Source organism: Festucalex cinctus, chromosome 3 (genome assembly GCF_051991245.1).
Source record: "Festucalex cinctus isolate MCC-2025b chromosome 3, RoL_Fcin_1.0, whole genome shotgun sequence".
Lineage (NCBI taxonomy): Eukaryota > Metazoa > Chordata > Actinopteri > Syngnathiformes > Syngnathidae > Festucalex > Festucalex cinctus.
In genome coordinates, this window is record NC_135413.1 from 27,818,519 (window position 1) to 27,844,054 (window position 25,536).

Consider the following 25,536-nt stretch of genomic DNA (forward strand, 5'->3'; position numbering starts at 1 on the left):
GGTCGTTCAAGTTGTGTGTTAACTGGGTTGTTTTTTTGTTTTTGTTTTTGTTTTTTCAAAGTGAAGCATATGCAAGACCGCTGACAATATCGCCATGTTTGTTGACTTTTTTTTGCTTTGGCTGTATCATTACAAAAAAAAAAAAAAACACTGAAATCGGTTGTTTCCACTAAGCAGTCCAAGTTCAGTTCGGTTCACCACAGGATGCCTAAGATCGGTATAACCAACCGATATATGTCAACTAATCAGTGGACAACAGCGTGATAGCTCCAAAGTTCCAATATTTTGGAGTGACATCTTCCAAAGAAACCTTCAATAATGTGTACTGAACTGAACCCAAACAGAAACCTTGGCTACATATTCATATATATATATATATATATATATATATATATATATATATATATATATATATATATATATATATATATATATATATATATATATATATATATATATATATATATATATTAGGTCTGTACAATATCGGACTACCATGCGATATGCGATATAGTTGCTGAATATAGCGATATCGATATTATTGCGATATTTTTCATGTTACATAAAGAAATTACATTTTTATCATCCAATGAAATGACACTTTTTCATGCAGCAAAATAAGCAAACTCAATATATTTTCAGTTAATTGTAATGACCTCTCGATAATGTTCAACTATTGGCTGGCGGTGCACATTTCAGTTAAGCGTTTGACTGGTGAAATTCAGATAAAAGCATCAAATTTGAATATGAAACTTATTGCATGTCTTTGCGATATGCATACTGCATGGGCCAAGATCGCAATATCGATGTTTTTTCGATATATTGTGCAGCCCTAATATACATACATATATATATATATATATATATATATATATATATATATATATATATATATATATATATATATATATATATATATATATATATATATGAAATTATTTCCACATAACAGTTAAACTTAGTTGAACTGAACTGACCTTTACTGCTTTGACAACGGAGCTTTTGCTTTGTGCGCAAGGGACGCTGCTTTGCGTTCGTGACACTCTTGCCCGCTTCACACTTGTCTCACTCATGTGGCTACATTTTTTTCTTTTTTCTTTTTTTTTCAAAACAGGACAACATGCCTAGCTCTTCTTACTACCACGTTTTGTTGTTTTCAAACCGATAATAAGTCTCACTGTTATTTTTTCCTCAAAACATGATCAGTGTCGTGCGTCGATCTTCAACTTGTTCTTTTGACTTCCCTGAATCGGAGGACGAAAATGCTGCGTTTTGGATTCGATGGTGACCATTGCTTTTCTGTCTTGTGACCATCCACCGCAAAGTGCTTCTCCCAGTTTCACACTTCCATGCATCAGATGAGCGCAAAAAAAAAGGGTTGCCAAATGCATGATTGCCTTGAAAGTTAGCAACATTTTCTTTTTTTGTTTTTCTCGTTTGAAAGCTGTGGCGCTTACATTCTAACATGCATGAGAGATACATTCCATCCTGCGTGGCATCCCTTTACGGCAACGGAGTGTCCCAACTAAACCTCATCTGTGCTTTAGTTGCCTGTCGTTTGTGATGAAGGGTTTGGGAGTGTTGTTGTTGTTTTTTTGTTTTTTTCTAGAAGAAGCATCGAATGGTTATTTGCCACACGTGAGGGATCAAACTGGAACTGCTCATTGGCTGGACAAGAAACAATAAAAGTGTAGAAACTATTGTATTTTGTTTTATTTTTTTCATGAATTGTGTGTTTCATATACATAAAAGCTGAGAGACTCAAGTGACGTGACTTGCTTTAGCTAAGACTTGAGTTTGACTTGAAGGAAACATAGCAAGTCGCCACAGTCAAGTCAAGTTTATTTATCGCCCTTAATCACATCACACAAACATCTCAACAGGCTTTTATTTATTTATTTATTTTTTTGGGAGACCACAGCTTTTACCTGAAAATACGCATTCTCAAGACAGTGTGCCATTTGTTTTGTACGGAAACGTAGAGCTGCCAATGTGGAGTAAACATTTTTGGCTGGCGAGCATGTTCGAACATACTCGCAAATATGTGAGAACGTACTCGCAAATACGTTCGAACATACTCGCAAATATGTGAGAACGTATTTGTGAGTATGTTCGAACTTATTTCAATACATTCGAACATATTTTAATACGTTCAAACATATTTGCGAGTATGTTCGAACGTATTTGCGAGTATGTTTGCACGTATTTGCGAGTATGTTCGAACGTATTTGCGAGTACGTTCAAACATATTTCAATACGTTCAAACATATTTGCCAGTATGTTCAAACATATTTGCGAGTATGTTCGACCGTATTTGCGAGTATGTTCGAACGTATTTGCGAGTATGTTCGAACGTATTTGCGAGTATGTTCGAACGTATTTGCGAGTACGTTCGAACATATTTCAATACATTCGAACATATTTCAATACGTTCAAACATATTTGCGAGTATGTTCGCACGTATTTGCGAGTATGTTCGAACGTATTTGCGAGTATGTTCGAACGTATTTGCGAGTATGTTTGCACGTATTTGCGAGTATGTTCGAACGTATTTGCGAGTACGTTCATACATATTTCAATACGTTCAAACATATTTGCCAGTATGTTCAAACATATTTGCGAGTATGTTCGACCGTATTTGCGAGTATGTTCGAACGTATTTGCGAGTACGTTCGAACATATTTCAATACATTCGAACATATTTCAATACGTTCAAACATATTTGCAAGTATGTTCGCACGTATTTGCGAGTATGTTGGAACGTATTTGCGACGATGTTGGAACGTATTTGCGACGATGTACGAACATATTTGCGCGTATGTTGGAACGTATTTGCGAGTATGTTCGAACATACTCCCCAGCCAAAAATGTTTACTCCACATTTGCAGCTCTATGCTTCCGTAGTTTTGTTTCTGAAGCTCCAGAAAAAAAAGAAAAAAAAAGATTACATTAATGGATTCAAGGATTTGGTTTTTAGAGAAACTCATTTCAAAAAGGGGAATGGCAACCTGCAAGGTTTGTAACTCACTTTTAAGCGACGTCTCGCTTCATTTAGCACTATCTAGTATTGGTATTTTGTTTGGGTGAGTACTCAGATGTATTTGTACTCAAACCAAGCTTGAAAAAAGTAGTATTAGTGTATTGGATAAAGTAATAAACGATAAAACGATACAGCGACAAGTTTGGGGGTATGATTTTGAATGTTTTTATACAGCAAACTAACCAAATACAGATAGAGTACTGAGTATAAAGCAGCTGATGTGGGAATATAAAGTCTTTATAGGTATAAGTGTGTACAACGTTGTTTTTTTTGTGTGTGTTTTTTTTTTTTTTTAACCCACTATTCTATTGTCAAATTGTGGCCCATATCACTTTGGTCTGTTCTATGCCCACGATTTCAGCAAATACATCATTTCAAATCCACTTCCATCCTTAATTAGTCTCGCGTCAACTTCCTGACCGCGCCGTCCACTTGAAGCAGTTTTTGTAGCGTTTGATTTCATCATTTTCGTCCGCAGATGTCGTGCAGCCGATGGAGCAGCTTTGAAATCCCTGGTTGAGTTTGCCAGAAAAAATGGGGAAATAAAAAATGTCCATGTTTTTTTTTTGTTTTTTGTTTTTTTTACCCTGTCACCAATTCTCCTTCCTGCCTTTGAATCTATAGCAGATTTTGTCATTGTAATTAAAAGAAAAAAAAAATAGAAATGAGTGGATCACTTATGATTTAGTCTTGAATAACCAACGTTTCTTTGTTCAATTGGAGCGTGGACGACGATGATTATACACCAAACAGATCCAACGGATTTAAGATGCTTTTCATCAATCTGTCAAAAATGTCCGCGCCATCTTAAGCAGAAACATCTGCTGGACTTTGGTCTCCTATCAGGTGACCGGCAGATGAAAAGAAGATTTATGATGGCACTTATCCTCATGCATCACGTCCAACCAGATTAAGCAACTCATTCAGATGAATGAATTTCGAGAGGTTATCGTTAAAAACAAAACAGAGTATATTTAATATTTAATAAATACTTTTAAAATGGTTTAACTCAGTTTTAATACAATAATTACAACAATATGAATACAATTTTAAAACAATTAAAAATGAAAACATTTTTTACTATATTAATATTTAAGAAATGTTGATAGTATAAGAATAACAAACATATTACGAAGCAAATATTAAAAATACTGATTCATCTCCATATGTCTTTAACAAGTATTAGTATTAATATGAATAATCAAATGTGATATTGATGAAATCCACTTTGCTAGCTGTCCATATCACTTCATTGTGGTTATACTTCTTTTTCAAGGAGTGCTCATGATTGGCTAAAATGGTACTGAGCTACATACATGTGCATTTAAAGTTTGTTTTAGGGGAGCAAAAAAAGTGTATAAAATATAAAAATACTGTATTTATTATTATTTCAGGACAAATTGTGTCACTCTCTTTGTAAATGTACACCTCCTCCTCCTTCAGACAACCAGAAACACACTTTCAAAGTAGCGTGCGCCATTTGTAACAGACGCCAGACAGACACCTGAAATGTGAAACGACACCCCTGAGATGTCTGCAATATGTCAAAAAAGTGTCGGGAAGTGACGGCTATTATGAATAATGCATTCATTCATCATTTGGATGTGGCATATAAGTTTAACATAGGATACAGGAAAATTCCACTTTCTCTTTAATACTTAACAAATAATATAACATCCATTTTCTTAACCGCTTGCGAGGGTCGCGGGGGTGCTGGAACCTATCTCAGCAGGCACACCCTGGACTGGTTGCCAGCCAATCGCAATATAATATAAAACATTAATTATAGAAAATTTAACATTACATGAAAATACAAATAATATAAACAAAGCTTTACAAACAAACGAGCTAGAAGAAGCACAATGCAGTAAAATCTCTCTCTCGCTCTCTCTTGCTATCAGTTTAGGCTACAGTTGTTGGCTCAACCAATGCTCAGAGTTCTTTGGAATTTTCCATTGTTCTATCAATCTCTTTCTTTTCCGACGACTGTTTTTCTTATTGGAATAACCGATACGCAAATCGACGGGAAGTCCAAGGAACTCGGTGAAGATATACTGTATCTACAGTAGCTAGTTGTTGTCATTGGATCAACCAATATGCGGAACAATGGGGAAGTAAAAAACAACAACATTCTGTGACTGTCTTGGGATCTGTCTCTGTCGTCTATCTAATTATCTATCCAAACATAATCTGTCTGACCGTCTAAAATATCTATCTATCTGTCTATCTATCTATCTATCTATCTATCTATCTATCTATCTATCTATCTATCTATCTATCTATCTATCCATCTATCTATCCATCTATCTATCCATCTATCTATCCATCTATCTATCTATCTATCTATCTATCTATCTATCTATCTATCTATCTATCTATCTATCTATCTATCTATCTATCTATCTATCTATCTATCTATCCATATCGAGTTCAATGACAAAATAAAATTAAATAAATAAAGTCTCATGTACTATTCAAGTACTGTTAATGATGTTAAAACATAAAACAAGAAGATAAATATTTGAGTACAAATGTTGACAAAAAGTGGGGTCAGAGTTCAAATGAGGAACAGTGAAAGGTGAAGGTGAGTCAGCGCAATGACGTCACATGCCCCCACCCCACCCACCCTTCGTCTCGACTGCGAACGCTTTCGAACCTTCCAAATGCGTCCAAACTTTTTTCCCGAGCGGAAGCACCGTGACAAACTACCAACTATGTGCGCCGAATGCTCCACATTTTGCCGAGGAAACCACTCAGAGGCGAACCCGGACGAAAGGATGGAACGGCAGACGAAAAGGGAGCCGGCGACCATCCGCAGTTGTCAGCGGGGAAGCGGGCAACCCTTACCCGGCGAGGGCGCCTCTCGGGCGGACTATGTGGAGCAGTTGCTCGCGCTGACTGGCGCCCTGGAGGAGAGAAGAGCAACTTGGGCGCAGCGAGCTCGGATGTTGGGGCTGGAGGGTGGACAGCAGCAGCAGCAGCCGGGGGATCAACTTTGGAGGCTTCACCAATGTTTGGTGCACATGGACAACATTGCACTGCAGCTCTTTGACTATTACCAGGTAAGTTCTCGTCACCTTCATAACAATTTGAAAAGATCATTTCAGAATTGATGTGGTTTGTATTTCCTCCTTTGTTTTCACTAAAAGTTTCTAAATCATGATATAATTTGAGTCATCCGTCTCTTATCTTATAATGACGTCTTTTATTCATCATTTGTTAAACCGTTACTTACCCAGGTGGCTGTAAAACATACATTTAAAAAATATTTTGAAAGAATACAGTATAATATTTTCATTTAAAATTGAATAAAAGAAGTTGAATATATTTCAGTTACAAATCAATGCTGGTGTTTGTTTTTATCACTGAATATATGCTAGCTGTGTTAGCTGCTATGCTAACTGGTCAAGCTAAAATTTAGCTGTACTGTACAGTAAACACTGGGCTGAGTATTGCCGCCAACCTCACGATACGATACGTATCACGATACAGGGGCCACGATACGATACGTATCACGATACATATGTATCCCAAATAAGACACATTTTATTTTATTTTTAAACAAAATATAGGAAAATTGGTGCACTGAGACACGTGCCATGTTAAGTTTATCAATAAATAAATGTTGACATTCTTCCTCTGCTTTCATTTTTCTTAGCAAGACACAGTGTCCAATCACCGGTGAGCTATTTTTGCATTAATTGAAGGCAATTAACTTCAAAGACGCTGCTGGTTTTTATTTTTTAGGTACAATGCAAGCCGCAAAGGCAAACGTGAACTTCCGATTTAAAGTTAACGAGCAATATCGATTCTGACGCCTGCGTATCGATACGTGAGGCCCGCAACGATATATTGCCGTATCGATTTTTTGAGCACACCCCTAGTAAACACAAACGAAAAAACGCTTTTCGCTGATAATGAGCATGTGGTAGGAATTGCTAGACTTACTATGTTTTATTTTATTTTACTTTTTTTTTTACGTTAACACTAATGTGATTAAAGTCAACTAACTAGTCCACAGGCCTAATCTACAGCATGGGCTGAAAACACTAGAAAAAATAGATCAAAAATACAGGAGGGAACTTCGCTTTGGACTACCCACGGTCAGAGTAATTTGCTTGATGATGTAATGTCTGCAGAGTTGCATTACTCACTTTTTTTTTTCTCCTCTTGCACTTGATGGCTATTAAACTACTTAGTGCCAGGGTGTGATGTGATGACAAAACTTCATAGCGTAATACTAATTACTACTAACAGTTTTGTCTGGAAGAAGACAAAATAGTTGGTTTATTTGTTAAAATTGTGAATAGGTTGTCCTGTCCTCCAATTCTGGAATGACCTTTTATGTATGATATTGTAACACATTATCTTTTGTTAGGGGGATATGAGGACCAACATGATGTCATCACAGCAAGTCGAAGCAGCACAGGTATTTGGCTTTCACCGAACACGGTATTAAGTACACTTGCTCTGATGAGATCAAAATATCTAAAATTCTGCTATAAAACAAAATTCATAATAGAAACTGCCATTTCACCGTTTGCTTATTGTAGTTGCAAGCTGATTTTAACACGAAAGTAATGTAATGTCAAGAGGTGTCCAAACACATTTGAAAAATAAAAAATAATTTGACCACCAAAAGTCGAAATATTAAAAGTAAAAAAATGTTAAAATATTATAATAATATTGAGGCCGTATTGCCCCCCCCCCCCTTTTTTTTTTTGAGGGAAAAAATATCACAGTAAAAATGTTGTGATAGTATATTGAGCCCATATTGTTCTTTCTTAATAGTCATATTGACCTTCAAAAAAAAAAAAAACAATTGCTGCTTTCCTTATTTTGTTAATACCTGGCTGGTACTGATGAAAACGTATTTTTTTGGAGTACGGAATTTCCTCATTTTGAAAAGTAGTTGCTGTTTAGAACGAGTTCCTTGCACACCTCCTGAGTATTAACCCGCTTCCCACCATTGTTTATTTTGGGGGATTTTGAATCGTTTTAAAATCTTTTTAGCCTCTTTAATGTGCTACACTCGATGCCATTTCGTTCCATTTTTGAACTGCTGACTGAGCTCAGGCTAAATATTGACTTTGAAGATTAAGGCTGCATGTTCTAACCAAGCTAGTGGCATCCATCCAAATGTATGCAAAATGAGTTTGGAGGATGTTTTTTTTCCCCTAAGTTAAAAAGATCACATATCAATGTCGGGATAGTTACTTTTTTTTGTGTGCAAAAATTGGTGTTGCATCATAGTACCCATTACATTGCGGTGTTTGATATTCTGGATTTTTCAGCAGTGAATATAATTATGCTTGTGGAATCTTGATTAGTCTCACGTTGCAGAAATGTTAAAAATGGTGCGTCAAACTACTATACCCAAACAGTTTTTATTGGTTGTCAAACACATTAAATAGCTTTTAATAGGAAAATGCAAGTCAATGTACAAGCAAAGACTTCTGTTGATAAATTTCCAACATTTATTGTTGCCAAATCTCATATTAACCGAATAATTGTTGTTATAAAAACATGGAACCTACCAAAAGAAAGATTCATCTCTTCTTTCATCAGAAAAAAAATACATTTTTATGTTTCCATTTTTCAATAATTAAGTTTAATCAATATTCATAATTCCTGGTGAAAACACTGACAAAAAGAGCTTGTTGCAACATGGCCCTGGCAGATCTCTTATACTCTGCTGCCACCTTGTTTGTTTGTAATAACTACCATTGCTTTAAGCCACCTCTTTATGTCTAAAGCATCCATAGATTGAGCATGCTCGGTTTATTAGCATTATATTGACGCAAAAGATCTTGACGTGGTTGGACCTTTTTGAAAAGTGTCTTGAATATTTTTAATTTGTGTGTTTTTCATGATGCTTTTGAAATCAATCGGTTTCTATTGCCACATGTTGTTTTGCGGGTGCATCAGAAATGGACAAAAACACCTGAAAGTGGCTTCTGAGCAGCAGTTTACAGCTGATTGTTGGTTTTCGTTTGCTCCCAACAATCAGCCGTCGCACGCTGGGAATTTGCTGTCCTGCTTTTTTTTTTTTTTTTTTTTTTTTTGGAGCTCCCTGGAAATGCCTCAGTCTGCGCCGGTTCTGCTCCGTTTGTCATTTGACTGGGAATTTACATCTCAGCTGTTTATCCTTCAAGCGTGCGCGGCCGGGACCGCCCCGGCTCACTATTTCCTATTTCCACTCCAGTTCAACTGACACATGCACACGTCAAGCCCTTCAAGCCAATTTGAGCCTCCACGAGCGCACATGATGATATCATATTATTTATGGACAAATTGCGCTTAGTTGAGCCGCGCCTCTTTTGCGGCATGTTTAACCTCACGTTGCCCCCCGTTTTCGTAGACATTGGTTTGGCAGACGTTGTGTTATTCCGAAGCGTGTGGCTCTTCCTGGCTAATAACGTATTATGCTGACATCAGGATTATTACAGGCTGAGCGCCGTCAGGGTTTTACACTCAAATACTTTCTATGTAGGTTTGCGTACGGTACGGTTATGTTGCTGTTGGAACGGGTTCCGTTTAACCACTGTTGATTTAGGCAGGAGGTGTGAAACAATGAAATGTTCCAAGACCTCCATGGTGGTAGCAGGAGGCATTCTGGGTAATTTGGTCACTGACTACCTCTTGAAAGGACCTTTTTGTAAGTGCATGTTGTCAAGTTTTTACATTCGCCTGTGTCGATTTGCCTCACATTGGTGACGTAATGTTGTAGTCCTTATCATCATATTTATCATTAGAGCTGTCAAAATTAATCGAGTAATCGATTATCATATTAATCGACAACTATTTTAATAATCGACTAAACGTTTGGAGCCATTTTTTCTTATGTAAAATGGTTCGAATCCTGTGATTTCAGCATATCAACAGTATTTGTTCACTCACTCATTTCTGTAGTCCTTCATGAAAGAAGACCAATTATCTTCTCTGTTTCATCAAAATAAGACATTTGCAAATATGTGTTTTTACTTTGGAAAACAATGACTAAACCAGCCCCATTTTTTTAATCATTATATAAAAATGAAGTACGAAATAAACACCGATCTAGACAGATTAATTGATACTCAAAATATTCGATAGTGACAGCACTAATCATTATATACGCTCCCCTCCACAAGTATTAGAACAATGAGCTCTACTTCAATTAATTTGCGGTCAGATATGCAGTCACTGGTAAAATTAGCCACATGAGACGCAGTTAGCGGAGAAATGGAGCTTCAATCTAGGCTTAACGTTTTTGTTTACATCAACTTAAAATATTACTTATAATATATTACATTTGGCAGCACTGTGACCTCATATGTTTGTATTTTTGTTGGAGGCACAAACGCTGGGAGTTTGAACATTCATGTCACGATTCTGCTGTTTCAAAGGTGACACGGGTTTGTGTCTTGGAATGTCACAATTTTCAATTTTCACACTGTTTTGTTCCAGGCTTCTAATTACAAATAGAACTTTGTTCATTTATCAATGTGTGCGTCTCTATGCATTTCTATTTTTTTGTGTGTGAATAATTTGAACTGCAGCTTGACGTTTCCCAACCAGGAGTTTATGTTTTTACAGTCATATCTGTTTTTCTCCTTCACTTGTTTACGTACAAAGATTTTTGGCTACAGAATATACTACAGTATATGTTTAAAGAATTAAGCAAGTTTGTGTCAGTATCGTTCGGAACGCTGGAAAGGACGTTTGCAATTAATGCCGGTGATATTTCACACGGTAATTTTCTTGGGCATCTAAATTTGCGTTAACATGGTTTGACTTTGTACCCCCGAGCCAATTTCCACCCAAACCTGGCGCAGATTGTGCAAATACATTCCAATTTGAAATTTCAATATATTGTACTAAGTTTATACGTACATGTATAAAATGAATTGTTGTTGTTGTTGTTTTTAAGCACCACTCTAAATAGCCATGGTCACCTCTAAATCTCAAAAATGTTTTTGAAATATGAGATGAACTACAACTACTCTCAGATGCAGGAAGCGCCTCGCGACTGTAGCAATTCATCATCTCACTGACCTCAGACGGGGAACGCTTCTTGTTGGTCTTGTTTGCTTTGCAAGCTTGATGCACTTCCCAGGTTCTTTTATGGCCCGTTGACATTTTTTTTTTTAATATTCACAGCTGGCGCAGGCTCCCCTCGATACAACTCAAGTCAACAACTTTGAAGAGCTCTCAAAGCAGCAAAAGCACCCCCCCCCCCACCCCCCACCCCCATTCTCCTTCGGTCTGGTTGCGGGATGACCACATGGCTTGTTCTCAAGTTGATTCATCAACTAAATAAGTGGGAACAGACAGTGAGTTCTGGTATTCCCATCTGATTCCATTACTGTGGGGTGGTTTAGTCATTGGCGCGACACCTTTTGAAATTAACAAGGACCATCTGATCTCCCCGGGGTTCCTCATTACCAGAAGATGAGGACGATGGTGTCAAGTCGTTATAGAGAACCGTGCTTTGCCGCAATAACGAACGGCCGAACAGCTTTCTGTTGGTGGATAACGTCTTAGCGCTCCACTCCATCTGTTGCATCTTGTTCGGTGCTACCACTGGACCCCGATGCGAGTGGACTATAACAGCAACAAATGGAGATAAAGGAAATGACGGACAGATTCGACTGCAGGCTGACCGACATCCAGCGATTAATATTCGGGGTACATCAACGAGGAAAACGTGGCAGACTATAGCAATCCGGACGTCACGTGACTATTTCTCTGACCACGCCCACCTGTGGCAGGAAAGTCGCAGTGTTACGGCGAGGAGTTCTAAAACTAGCGTTTATCCGTTAACTTTCTGCCCGAGAGCATTGACAGATACATGATTGATGAAAAGGACATGATATACATGCACAAGGTGGACATGTTGGATTGCCGATGAAGTGTCGGTAGTGCTTTTTTTCCCAACTCGGCAACACTGCTAGTGAAATTAGCTCCTTACTTACACCGGTGAGTGTTTTCAAATCTGATCATACGAAGGCTTTACAAGTTTGTACAATTCAGATTTATTTCCCCTTTATGTGTGCTCAAAATGCCATCAAAGTTAGCAGTTTCACGGAAGTCTTTAAGTGTTTTTTAGGTACGTTAGCAACATAGCAGCTGCTAATTCGGCCGCGGCCAACGTCATTTTATGCCGTAAAAAGTCTTCTTTATGGTGTTGGTCAGTTATTAAAGTCAACTGTGTAATATCTGTTAAACCGTAGCAGCACGAATGAACGAAACAGATTATTTTCCCCACATTTTGCGTGTGCTAACAGTTAGCATCTGCTGATTCAGCCACCGTGTACAAAGTGCAACTTTAGCTGCTTTTCCATCAACAAGCCCAAGAACTTTGAGTTCTGGGTAACGGGAGTTCTTGGTTGTAAAAGTTCAGCAGGGAATTTAGAATTGTGTTTCCACGGCGTCTTCGAGTTCTCGGTAATTAATTCAAATGAGTTTGATTGAGTCCAGCCGATGTAAAAACAACGCCCCCAAATTTGACCAATCAGCCGCGGTCATTGCAGCCCCGCCCCCTCAATGTTCCTGCCTGGCTCAGCAAGACCCTGTTGCTGAGATTGGACTTGGATGCCCCATGGGGAATTAATTTCCCTGGTAATTGTTGTTGGTGGAAAAACGCCCAAACCGAATTTTACCGAGGTAAACTGAAAAGTTCTCCAAAAGTTTCCAGCGGTGGAAAAACGCCTATTGTTAAAGTGTGCCGTTTGCCATTTAGTCAAAAAGGCAGAGGCGTTTTCTATGCTGCCATCAGCCATCAATGTCCGGATTGGGGAGGCAAGAAAAGCCTGACAGGCTACCATGCTAATAAACCCTTGGGGGAAACTTTGCAGTAAATCTCCGCGGGTTTCTATCCTACTGAGAGATGAATATTTGCGACGCGAACGAATGTTGATTTCACGTTAGGGTCCGGCAGATTTTGTTCAATGTTGCAGCCTTTCCTAAATTCTCCCAAGACAGTCTTTATGGACTTTATTGGCGCAAGGAAATTTAGAACAAAGACAAAACTGTTTAGGAAGCCATTCCGACTGTTTAGGAAACCTTTAAGACTGTTTAGAGAACGTTTAGGAAATGCAGAGACCTTGAACGAACCCTGATGTGGAATCAACATTCGTTAGCGTCGCAAATGTTCGCCCCTCAAGTGAGATGAGGGCTTAAAGGATTCCCTCATAATATCATATCATCCAAATCCAACTCCCTAATGTTTTCAATTACATTTTATTCATGTGAGAGCTGTAAACGCTCTGTTTTATTGCGCGGTGCGGGGGGGGGGGGTGTAGCGCACTGAACCATCAACTGCGGGTGACCGTAACAGAGCGCCACGGTACGGCTTTGAGGTTTGTGTTCGGAATGTGTTTAAATGGTAAAAAGGCTTCAATTATCGAATAACATATTTTATTGCAGGACAGGGCGTCTAGTAGAAACAGATCTTCACTTTTTAGCTGGTGTGTTATTGTTTGTGTTTACTACAGGGATTAATGTTGACAAATTTAGGTTGTCAGTTGGCAATTTCTTTACATTTTTAAATAAGCTGTATGAGATGGACTCTTCTGTTTTGCATTCCTTTCATTATGTGACCTATAAGGAAACAAAAAAAACCTGACTCAATGTTTAACGGACTCTTCTCTTGTAGTAACCCTGTTAAGCGCGTCGTTCCAAAAATAATCATGCTGTGTCATATAATGCTGGTTTTGTATGAACATTAATCAGCAGCTGAATTAATGACTTCCTCTCCTCTTGTTGACATTAAGGATTAATTACATGCGGATAGAGGCTACTGTATAATAAGGGAAACAATTGTACAGCAGTAGACACGCAGGGGAGACGTCGAGGAGAGGGATAAGCCTGTATAATAAGCCAGGTGCATCTAGGGTATTAGCAAACACTAGCATAGTAGCGCTTGCCAAAACGGGGAATCACAACAAGCCTTAACCCTCTCTGAGTCCTTTCTTGCGTTTCATCCGAATGGCCGGCTTGCTCTTGTGTTCCTTTTTTGTTTTATTGAGAATCAAAATTCAGTCTTAAGGGAAATGCCGTATGAATTCTGCTTAAGTAGCCTACTTGGCAAGTCAACACACTGCACACAGTGAGGTATTTAAATTAGGTTAGGTCGGAATGTGGTACACTATCTGACATGTAAAGTGTATAATTTGAAATACAATCCTGATACTAGAGATAGACTGATATGGTGTTTTCGGGACCGATACGATACCGATTATTAGTAGTCAAGGACACCGATAACAGATAATTGGAGCCGATAATAATTTTCACTTAAATAGGGCATATATTAGCATCAAAACCTGGAAAAAATACAAACTCCAGCTCTTTTTTTTTTTTTTTTTAATTTTAAAGCATATGTTTATATTGAGCAATTTTTAGGGTTAGTAAAATATTGGGGGGGGGGGTTAAATCTAACAAGTTCTGGGATCTCCCAGGGGCAGGAACATGTTTTCAAAAGTTAAATAAAAACAACTAGTTTTCTACATGAAATAAAGTATTCCAAAATTTCAAAATGTCTGATGCATACATTTTTACATATCTCAGTTTTAATTTCAAACAAAAGCAGAAGGTGCAGAGAGTTCCCAGGGTCGGCAAAAATGAAAATGAAAACTTACATATTTTTTTTTAATTTACATTTAAATTCGTTCCCTGAGGTTAGCACTTTTTTTTTCTTTTTTTTTTAATGGATCTATTATCGGTCTCTTCAAAATGGCCGATGCTGATATTTGTCAAAATGCTGAATATCGGTGCCGATAATCGGCCAGGCCGATAATCGGTCTATCCCTACCTGATACAGCGATTGACTAATCTTTAGAGTTATAAATTATATTTGTTGTGTTTCGGTAAAGCGCCTTGTGACCGCTAAGGCTGTTTGAAAGCGCAATATAAATAAAGATGACTTGACTTGACATGACTTGACATCACATTCCAACTTGTTTACAACTTTGGGTATTGGAATGGAACCCTGCTGTTTAATCCAGTACTGTCGTCTAACTCTAGCCAGAAAAAGTCCGGGCACAAACGTGCGAATTCACAGGGGCACCGCGTCATCATTCTCTGCTCCATTTCCTGCTAACTGCTCCCTGCTATGTTGTCGCATGCTGCACATGTGTGCGTGCTCGTGTGTGTTTTGTGTGATTGTTTGACAGTCAGAGAGGCAGATGTATTGGATCGCAGTACGGCCAATTCTGTTCAGTCAGCGTCGTTGAGGTCACAGTAGCAGTGCTGGTGGCGAGACCTCCCTCCGTCTGGCCTTGGCGCGACAGATTGGATCCGGATTTCACACATGACATTTTTGCGAATACAATTAAATTTGAGCAGAAGATGAAGAGGCAGTGGAGCAAAGTGTAGTGTGAGATGCAGCTGTGCACTTGAAGTTCGAGTAGCGCCCACTGCAATCAGGCCAGAATGTATGAAGTGTAATAATGTCATTTATCCAGCAGATGGCAGGAAAGCCACACTGTGGATAATAAGCACGACCACCTCTTCTTTACTGATTCCAAAGTAGCGTGCTAGTAGAACCATGCAAATCCTACACCTGACTAAATCTGTCAAAAAATAATGTGGATGTTTTTTTGTCAAGTTATTAAACATTAACAGCCTTTTCACATCCCCCCCAAAATGTTTGTTACTTTAATAAAGACTATAAATAAAGCCAATGTGAATATGAATGTTTGTTTGAGTGATGACCAGTCAAGGGTGTACCCCGCCCTTACCTAAAAATCAGCTGAGGCTGAACCGCATAATGCCTATAAACATTATTGAACTGTCAGACAAGTATAAAGTGTCGTTAACCGCTGTATAATAAAACTGCTCAAGATTGAACGACTAACAAAAACCACTCTCCATTTGATGACGCCCTTGATGACAATGTTACACATATACATGAAGCAATAAGGAGAGCTGCAAGAATCTAGAACAAGCAAGTTAATAAACCTCGAGTGGAAATTTCTCATATAGTGAACAATAAAATGCCACGCTTAGTCATTACCGTTTTATTTGTTTTGCTCCCGTTTTCTTACAGCCCCACTCTCCCTTTCTCTGGGACCAGACAATTTTATAATCATGGATGCTTCCTTTGGGTCTTGTTAAGTGCAAACTGTACTGGTCAGCATCCTCTTGTAGCGTTTAATAACCTTTGGCCGCTGCTTTGGTGGTATTGAAAAGCAAACATTTTACTTTCGTATTTATAAAAGACACACCTTTGCAATATTTCTTTATACTGCGTTTTCCTATTGCATCATGTTGTTAAAGCGGCCGACATCTGAACCGTTTTTTTTTTTTTAATTGGAGAGACTATTGACCGACAAGCCGAGGGGGGGGGGGGGGGGGGTGGGTGGGGGGGGGGGGGGGGGCACTTACTGCTCCTATAATGTGTGGTTTAACACCACACACAACATTTGATTCTCCACTGACAATTGCGAGTCTCCAGCAACTAACCAAAAGTGTGTCGTAGTGCCAAGACTGACCTGTGAGAGGCAGCATGGTGCCACAGGGCATCCAGACTGTTGGGGGGGAAAAAAACAAGCAAAACAAAAAGAGAAGAAAGTGCATTTGTATAATGTGCTAGTCTAACTGTTAGCTTGTCTGCTACCTACGTTACAGTTGCAAATTTTTCTCCTTGTCATTTGTATTGGTGTGAGTGAGTTGTGAGATTTTCTATTTGTGCGCGCAAGTTCCTATTTAGCTAAAAGCTATCCTTCAGTTTCACGTCACAACCACTGAGTCCGTGGCTCGGACCAACTTTGTGTTGAGCACACATTTTGATTTGTGATCGTAAATATTGAATAAGTTCAACAAATACGTTTCACTTGAATAAAAATGTTTTTCTGAGTGGAATTTTCTCAAGGTCTAATCAAATCAAATCTGTTACCCTCCTATCCCTGCGAGTACAGCGCAAGAATCGCATACATCAGCATCTATGGTTTACAGATAAAAAATGGTCAAAACTAGGGAAATTCTATGCCACTTTTTCTTTTTCTTTTTAAGACTAGTACCAGTACATACGTGTATGCAACTCCTGAGTAGTGTCCGATTGTCCGACCAAGTACTGATACGACTATTACATTTGATACATAAAATTTCCAAAAAGAAAACAATGACAAATTATTTTAAAGATATAAACCTATTTATCCCACTATAGCATTTACCCTTAAAATTGCATGAAATTAATGGCAATTTTTTATTTTTTCTAATTATTAATTTCTAGTTCCTGATTATAAAATGGCCACTTGAGGACGGTCGCCGTCGTGAGTACTGATACATTGAATATTAAAAAAACAAACGGGCTGTAGGTCTGCGTCTGTAAGGTGTCTAAAAGTTGCATCGTAGCACCTTTCCTATGCATTTGAAGAAATCGAACAACCTTCCCTCCAGGTACTTTGGGATCTTCACACTCAGATTAGAAAGAAAACAAAAGTTCCTAAGCAAAATCAGACGCCGAAGAGGCACTCATATTGACTTCATTGCTATTGAAGCCGGTTGAGGCTGTAAAATAATTGCCCCTTCTGCCGGCTGCTTTGAAGGAATGAAATCAGTTGCGCTTCATTTGCTTTACATAACCTCGCTGATCCAATTCTCATCCCTAATATATAACATAAACAGTCTAGTGGACGGGCTGGATCAACAAATGTTTCTCTAAACAGACCCGCAATTTGAACTCTTGATGGGGGAAACAATGATTTTTACTTGTTGAAAAAGCTTCCGCCGACCCGATTGAGCCCCTGAGAGAGCCACAAGACAAATTGGCTTTCCTCCTATTAGTCTGCACCAGCTGTTGATTAACTTTCAATAGACTCTCGCTCGTTGGTTTCCTCCTCTTACCCTCCTAATGAATGCCGGCGATGATTTGGCTGCCATTGTCTTCCCTCATCACTACAAATGGCTGCTGAGTACTGCTGCACAGTGGAATCAATAGTGCTGGGCTATCAGAGCCTCAGATGCTCACAGGTTACTGATGAGAACATTTGGGGAGTGTTTACTGAAGAATGTGTGTTGTTGTTTTTTTAAGTTTGCGGGCGCCAAATATGAGGAGAAAATAAAGAATATGTTTATGTTAGAGATGTGTAAAAAAATAGGAGGTAATTCAGTCAATGTAATTTGGTTGGTGGGGAGGGGGTATTAATTTAGCTAATGCTAAACGCTAGCTTGGTTGACAGGTCTTGTTTGCTCGGTTTCGGCAGCTATTGGAAAATGAGGAAAGCTATTGAAAAGCTCAGCTTGCGTTCGATCTGACCACCCGCGACCACAGTAGTAGGACTACATTTCCCATGATTCTTAGACACGGAAGCAGGAAGTAGTGCTAGTTCCAATAACGCGCTAATGCGCCTTCTACCGATCAGATGCAAACGTAAATGTAAATTTTGAAGTAAATAGGAAGGAATTTAACAGTTACTCTAAATTCCCTTTTTAAAAGGCAAGTCAACCTTAAACATTTCTTGACAATAATGTCATATGTGAACTTACTAGTCTAGAAACGACATTCTGATTAACATTGCATTTGTGGAATATGAGTTATGCAAGAAAATTCAGCCGTTTTTATTTATCTCGGGGCGGCCATTTTGTCAATAATTTCGAACAATTTCAGCTTCAGAAAACAGGTGTGCTGTGATTGGTTGTTGCTTGAGCAACTGTGATGTCATCTTCAGTCGACAGCAAGTGGCAAAATGGCCGCCATTATTGATAGAAACTGCTGGATTTTTCTGCTGAACTCATATTCCACTAATGCAATATTAACCAGATGCCGTATATAGACGAGTGGGGCTGCATCGATGCTATTATTGTCAAGAAATATTATATTAATAAAATATTATAATGGGTTTATCAAAATGAATCGCTATGACAAGTGTGTGATTGACAGACACATGGCAAAAAAATGGGACGTGAAGACGGGACTTGCCTAATATCGGGCAAAAAAAAAACAAAACCCTGGACTGTCCCGGTGAAAACGAAATGGAGTATTGGCTGCGATCAATGTCAGAATCAGACCGCTGCCTGTAAGCTGTTACAGACAGCTTTTACTCTTATTGTTTACTGGCTGGTGTAATTGGCTCGAGCTGATGCGTGCTGGAACAAATGGGAAGACCAGTGCACATCAGTCAGTGTTTGTTTTGTGCATGGAAATCCACAAAGACGGCGAGAGAAAGCGAGTCGTTCGCACCCTCCCAGCTTTCAATGTGGAGCGATTCTATCATTTGCCATTCTCTTTGTCTTGACTTGGTTACCTTTTGGTGGAGTAGGCAGCGTGATTCATCATTTTGGTTTCACACTCATAGAATTTTTATACCAGTTTACCCTTGTGCATCCGTATTTTCCCCTCATCTTTTCTCTTTGCGTCTGCATTTTAAAGCGGTGCTGTTTGAAAGATCCTTCCATCTTATCAATGTGCATGTTTGTATACAACAAAAAGGCCATGAATCAGACCTGCATTTGCACTCTGCATAATGTATCTCATGTTTGGATGAGGAAATGTGGGGGGATCTTATGAATAATACAAGCTGCTCAGTCTTGGATGCCAGTATGGGTGATAATAAAGCAGGTTTCTATTAATGTGGGCCAACCTGGAGAGCCTGGTGCATTAGCTGTGGACGGCCGGCGATAAATCAGCCGCTCGCGCGGCGGCTTGCCTGGCACTGGCAGATCCCTCTGGAGGCCTCCCGGAGCTGTGCCATATGATGAGGCGAGGCATTCACAATGCCCTCCTTACCCGGCACCACAGGTCTCAGGGGTGGCTTTTAATCGCCACAAATGGGCGGCGATAACAACTGGCTGTATTTCACGCTCTGTCCGATAGTTACGACCTGCTGTAGGTTTTACGACAAGATGTCAGGTTCCTGGCATAATTGGCTCTTCTATGTGGATTTTACGAGTCTGTTTACTCTGTGTAGAGCACTCGTCTCCGGGATGCTCTCCTCGGGGCCCGCTGGGTTCTTCATACACTCTCAGCCGATGTCTGATGGGGGAGGTTTTGCGAGGATCCGATGCTGGATAGCCTACTGATTGATGTGCCTTAGGCTAAAGCCGGTGGTCCTCTTGAGTGATCCGAGACAAACGCGGATCGCATACGCTCGCACTGTCAGGGTGGCAACAGAGTGGGAATGACACTGCTGATGGATGGCTGCCGGACGGACAAATCCACGACTATCGTTCATAGATTACTATTAGGGACGAGCATCATTTTGCATAGTTTTTGTACAAACAGGACTGTGGGGTGTAGTCGACTATAATTTGAAGCAATGTAGCAAAACGACCAGGCACTGTTGATTGACTCAAGTTCATCTTGAAAGAACACAGAAAAGGTTGCTTTTTAAGACATCTGCATAGGGAGATGAGATTGGTGGACAAGATGGGTTTTATTTTAAGGGATCAATCAATCACTGATCCCCAAAGATAAAGGAAATTGGGGCCGATAGCCTACCGATCCTGGCCGATCGATCCGTGCACCCCTAATTGCTACCATAAAGACAAAGAACAGGTCAGGAGTAATCTACAAGAACGGTTCCCTGTAGCTACATTCTATTGGTGTTGTTTATTTGACTAGTACAAGAGAGAAATTGATTCACCAATAACAAAAGACCGACATATGCCTTTTCTTTTTATTAGCACTTTTAAGGCTAATTACGAAAAAGGAAGTCATCTTTTATTTTATTTTATTATTTTTACAATAATAGGTTCGATGTTGCCACATTAGTCTAAACACGGCATCGAAATCTGTTGGTAATAGGGGTGTAACAAAAACCGGCGTGAAGCGAGAAATTGCAAATAAACCGCGTCACTTCTAAAGCTTGGTAAAAAAGTAGTGGCAAAAAAAAAATTATTAAAATGGATTTTGCGATTGCTGATGTTTGATCAAGGCTCTCTAGCCAAATGTCAATCCCTGACTTCACTACATTCACAGTCACAACAAGGGCCATTGCCTTAGAGCAAAACGAGTGAAGTGGAAGTAACCTATCTTCTTGTTTTATATCCTGGAAGCTTCCGGCTTATTCCTCTGGCATGTGTTCCCAAAGCTCCGAAAGACCACAAGCTTTCGAACATCTTGTTGTCATTCACACACTCATTTTGGACCTGATGCAAATGGGAAGAGGATGGTTTCATCAGTAGATGAGAAACCATTAAAAAATAATCTGCGTCTGCGGGGAACACTGCGGCGCAGCTCCGAAACCAACGAGCCATGGCAGAATTAGTTTTGTCTACTGATCTACGCATCCCTTTTCATTACTCCGTGTTAAGTCTCTGAAGAGAGCCATGTTATTATTCAGCAGATCTTTTCATCCCTCCGCCTGTCTCGGAGAGTGGCACCCAGGTGCGGTCACATGACATGGTCGATAGACACCCACGGTTGGCTCTGTTATATGGACTTTTTTTTCAGCTGAGCTTCAATTGTGTGAATGCTGAGTCATTTCACACTATTCTAGTGTTATCTGGAAACTAAACATACATAAAGGTGCAATCAATTGGAACTTGGTCAAAGAGCACAATTGGTTGGTTGAGTGTTTGGCAAGGGTAAACTGATTTGTTAAACCGTAAAGGACCTAGAGTAGACACTTGTGGTGCTCCATTTTAGAGCTGACGTTCTCCTGATTACACTGGGAACAAAGAACTCCGAAGATTATGGGTATCTAGGAAATTCAGATTCTTCCTTCACAATAATAATCTGGCCAACATCACTCGCAAAATCTAAGATCTGTGGTAAAAAGCTATATTTTTTGTTTTGGAAACTACATAAAATGTAGATGATGTATTCTATCGTCCGTACAAAACCATTTTCTATTTGGATTTATGGTGGGAGACGTGACCTTATCATACTGTTGTGCCAGTCTATAGTGTTCATAAATTTGGGGGACCTGTTATTACAGGAAGGGAGATGTCAGGTAATATGATGTTTCCTCCCCTAATCACGCTGCTGCAGACATTGCTTTGTTGCCTAAAGGTTAACCGACTCTCTGGAGTGCCGCTGGATATCTCCCCAAAGCCACCCCCTGCCGCTTTATCTCTGTTGTGGAGAGAAGTGAGGCTTTTATGGGCTTATAGTTTTATGTTTTCTCTGTTGGAGCTTGTCTGCCAGCAGTAACCTTAAAGACTATGAAAAGTTTTCAAACGTGAAAGCTTTGTATGTAAAAGGCAATCTTATCACACTCATGTGAGCACACACATTTTTAGAAACCAATGTTGAGAGTACAAACATATTCTCATATATTGCTATGGATTATCGTCAAATTCCCAGAATTTTGCAACCCTAGTTAGCTAAGGACATATTGTACAGTATACTGTCCAGGTTCGTTATGGTAGAGAGGAGGGGTACATGTCAGTTACAGGGCACATATAAAGACAGGTAAGTAAGTGTACTCACATTTACACCATCACAATGTGTGAACTGAGCGCGCGCTGCCTGGACAAAGTCAGGCAAGTGTCCCATTACACCAGCATTGCCCAAGTTTTATTGAGCTACAAGCTAAAGTACAAATTATTGGTGCAGTATGCATCTGGCACGTAAAAATGATCGTAAAATGCCTCCCCGCCATTGTCGATCAGCCCGGGTTACGTTATGTGTCCTAAACAAAAATAGAAAAATGTCCCCCCCACCTCTCTCTCTCTCTCTCTCTCTCTCCTCTCTGCTGTGCATATTGGCATGCACTGCTGTCATGATCCCGGGATCAAGGTTGCGGCAGGTTTATACATGCTTTCCATAAACGTTATTTGCGTCACGCAAGCTACATTTGCGCTGGCGTTAGTGAATTGGACACTGTATATCAATGAGTCTCATTTGCATTGGGGTGGGCATATTTTGCGTCAAATGTATGCAAATTACCTAATTTACATATGCGCAAATAACACCGCCGCACCGGGGTGCAATCTGGTTGGCAGCGCACTTAGTGACGGATTTCACCATCTGCGCGTGTTTCGTGAATTAGACGCTCCCGGATTGCTCAATTTTATACCGGTTGGCGCCGTGCAAAGGCGACACAAACCTTTCGTGAATATGCCCTTAAGTATTTTATTGTATATTAACATACTGCGATTACCTAATTTACATACGCGCAAATAACACCGGCGCACCGGGGCGCAATCTGGTTGGCAGCGCACTTAGTGACGGATTTCCCCATCTGCGCGTGTTTCGTGAATTAGACGCTCCCGGATTGCTCAATTTTTTATCGGTTGGCGCCGTGCAAAGGCGACGCAAACCTTTAGTGAATATGCCCTTAAGTATTTTACTGTATATTAACATACTGCGATAACATAATTAGGGCTGCAAGTAACGATTATTTTAGTAATCAGTTAATCTTATTGTCAGATTTTATATAATTTTTTTTTCCCAAATTGTCTTCAGACTTTACAATTTGAAAATTACATTCTACATTGCGATGCCAATTTGAATTCATTCAATTCATTGTTCAGGCCAACTTTTAAGTCAAGGTAATAGTTGTTGTTTTTTTGTGATAAAACAAAAGGAGCGCTTGAGTGAATGTCAAAAAGTGACAGAATGTCATTTGGCCTGTCAACTACCATCAGTGGAATGATGAAAAAGGAAGACAACACACCGTCTCACAGGTTGCCATGCAAGTGAGTGCGGCGCATTAATGTAGAAATGAGCTCCAGTCAGTCCTTTTGTCTTTTCATTTCCTCTCCGACGTTCTCCGTGTGACACCATCAAAGTGACTCCCGTATGCTTTGTAACACACCCCAACGCGTGCGCGCGCGTGCGCGTGTACGCGTGCGTTTGCCCTTGTCGGGTTTTGGTGGCGCTAGTGGGGACTCCTGCTGTGCAGCAGCGTCGCCGCACCTGCTGCACGTCTTATCGCACACATCAGTTCACAAAGACTCAAGTTGTCAGCATCCCAGACTCTCACACATAACCCCCCCACCCACCCACACACACACACACACACACACCTTGATGAATAATTAAGAAGGCAACTGTGTAGATAAGATGCCAGTGTACCTGGAGGAGTGTTTTCCCGTCACCTTTGTGTCAAACACATTTGGATTAAACAGGATGTGTTTCCGCAGTGGTACACTTGGCTTCATGTCAAGGTTCTGGAAGAGTGATGTGTTTTCGGTGGGAGGCACACAAACACGCTGTTAAGTTAAAATGCAGTTTCAAACGTGAAGCATGTTTGTTATGTTCTGAGGTTGGATGCCAAAAACGCAGACACAAATAAGAGTTTCACACTTTATTCGCATAACATCAAGAGGCGTGGAACTAACTTGACTTGACCAGAAACAACGAGAAGGCATCGAGGAAAAGAGGAGCAGGGTGGCCAGCTGGACAGAGGAATAATCCGACAAAAAACACACATTTCTCAGACAACTTATATAGATAGTGAATCGATCTGATTGGTTGTGGCTCGACATGTGGGTAACAGGACTGACATGGAATTATCTGATTGGCTGTTGACTAGATAAAGAGATTAAAGACATCACATGGTCACATGCCGATAAAGATTCCTGACATCACATAGCTTCTGACATCACTTAGGGTATTACCAGTTGAAACTAGATGCCGATGACATCACTTGACCTCACGGTCATGACCCAAACATAACTCTTGCATGACCCACTCATGACAATGTTTTCATCGGTGATATTTGGGTCCTTTTCAAAGTTTGTCGCAGTGACTGAAATAATAATAATTCTATAAATTATTGGGTAAGCAATAGAGGCTACAACGTAGTAGTGCACTATTTGGTTGCAACCAACAGTAGACGCTGCTGATTCAGACCCAAGTATTTTATTATATGATGATGACAGGAATGCTGTCAGTCTAATCACTTTCTAGATTATACCCTGCTTGGCATTTTTTTTAAAATCTTCTGTCTCATGTCTTTTAATGAAGCGTTGTAAGACATTTGTAATCTTACAATTTAGGCTACAATTATTATTATTTTGAAAATAAAAGTAATCCTGCGTGCTGAGGCATCAGAGCTTTCAAAACAAATATCTGTGTTTGCACATGATGTAGATGTCGTCAGTGTATAATGGAGGACGCTGTTCTCGTGTCAGTCAGACCGCTGAGAGCCATTAAGGGGCCAGTTTTTTTATGACATTCTGGATTATGGATGCTTTGAGCATGCAGCTTCATCTGAGGTCATAAACGTCGGCCTAGTCAGCAAACTCAACTCATTATGAGACATTTAAATGTAATTATTTATTGATAACGCTTCTGATCTATTGTTCTGGCTGCACCACAACGTTTTGGTCTATCAGATGGCCCAGGTAAGAAGGATCCACCGTTGCAAGATGTTCTGACCTAACAATATCAAGAAATTGTAATTATTTTGTCTTTTACAACCTAAACGTTACTGTCATATTGATAATATGGCAGCAAAAAGATAGAAACAGTTTCAATAAAGTATGTACTTATCCATAATTCATAAAGGATTTTTAAAAAAAATCATCACACATTTGACGAGTGTTACTACATTTGCAATAAATAGTTGATTTCATGGGGCATGTAAAGTTTTATTGGCCATGTGATGAGAGACTTTGAC

The 25,536-nt window shown here is 39.6% G+C and overlaps 1 protein-coding gene across 1 annotated transcript in view; it reads left to right on the top strand.

Moving 5' to 3' along the window:
- Nucleotides 1-5,665: 5,665 nt before the first annotated feature.
- Nucleotides 5,666-25,536, top strand: part of LOC144016334 (PDZ domain-containing RING finger protein 4) — a 141,433-nt gene continuing 121,562 nt past the window's right edge. The window contains exons 1-2 of the mRNA XM_077517329.1: nt 5,666-6,102; nt 7,419-7,469. Of these exons, the coding sequence (XP_077373455.1) occupies nt 5,704-6,102; nt 7,419-7,469 (450 nt within the window). The 5' untranslated portion in view covers nt 5,666-5,703. The remainder of the gene's footprint in view (nt 6,103-7,418; nt 7,470-25,536) is intronic.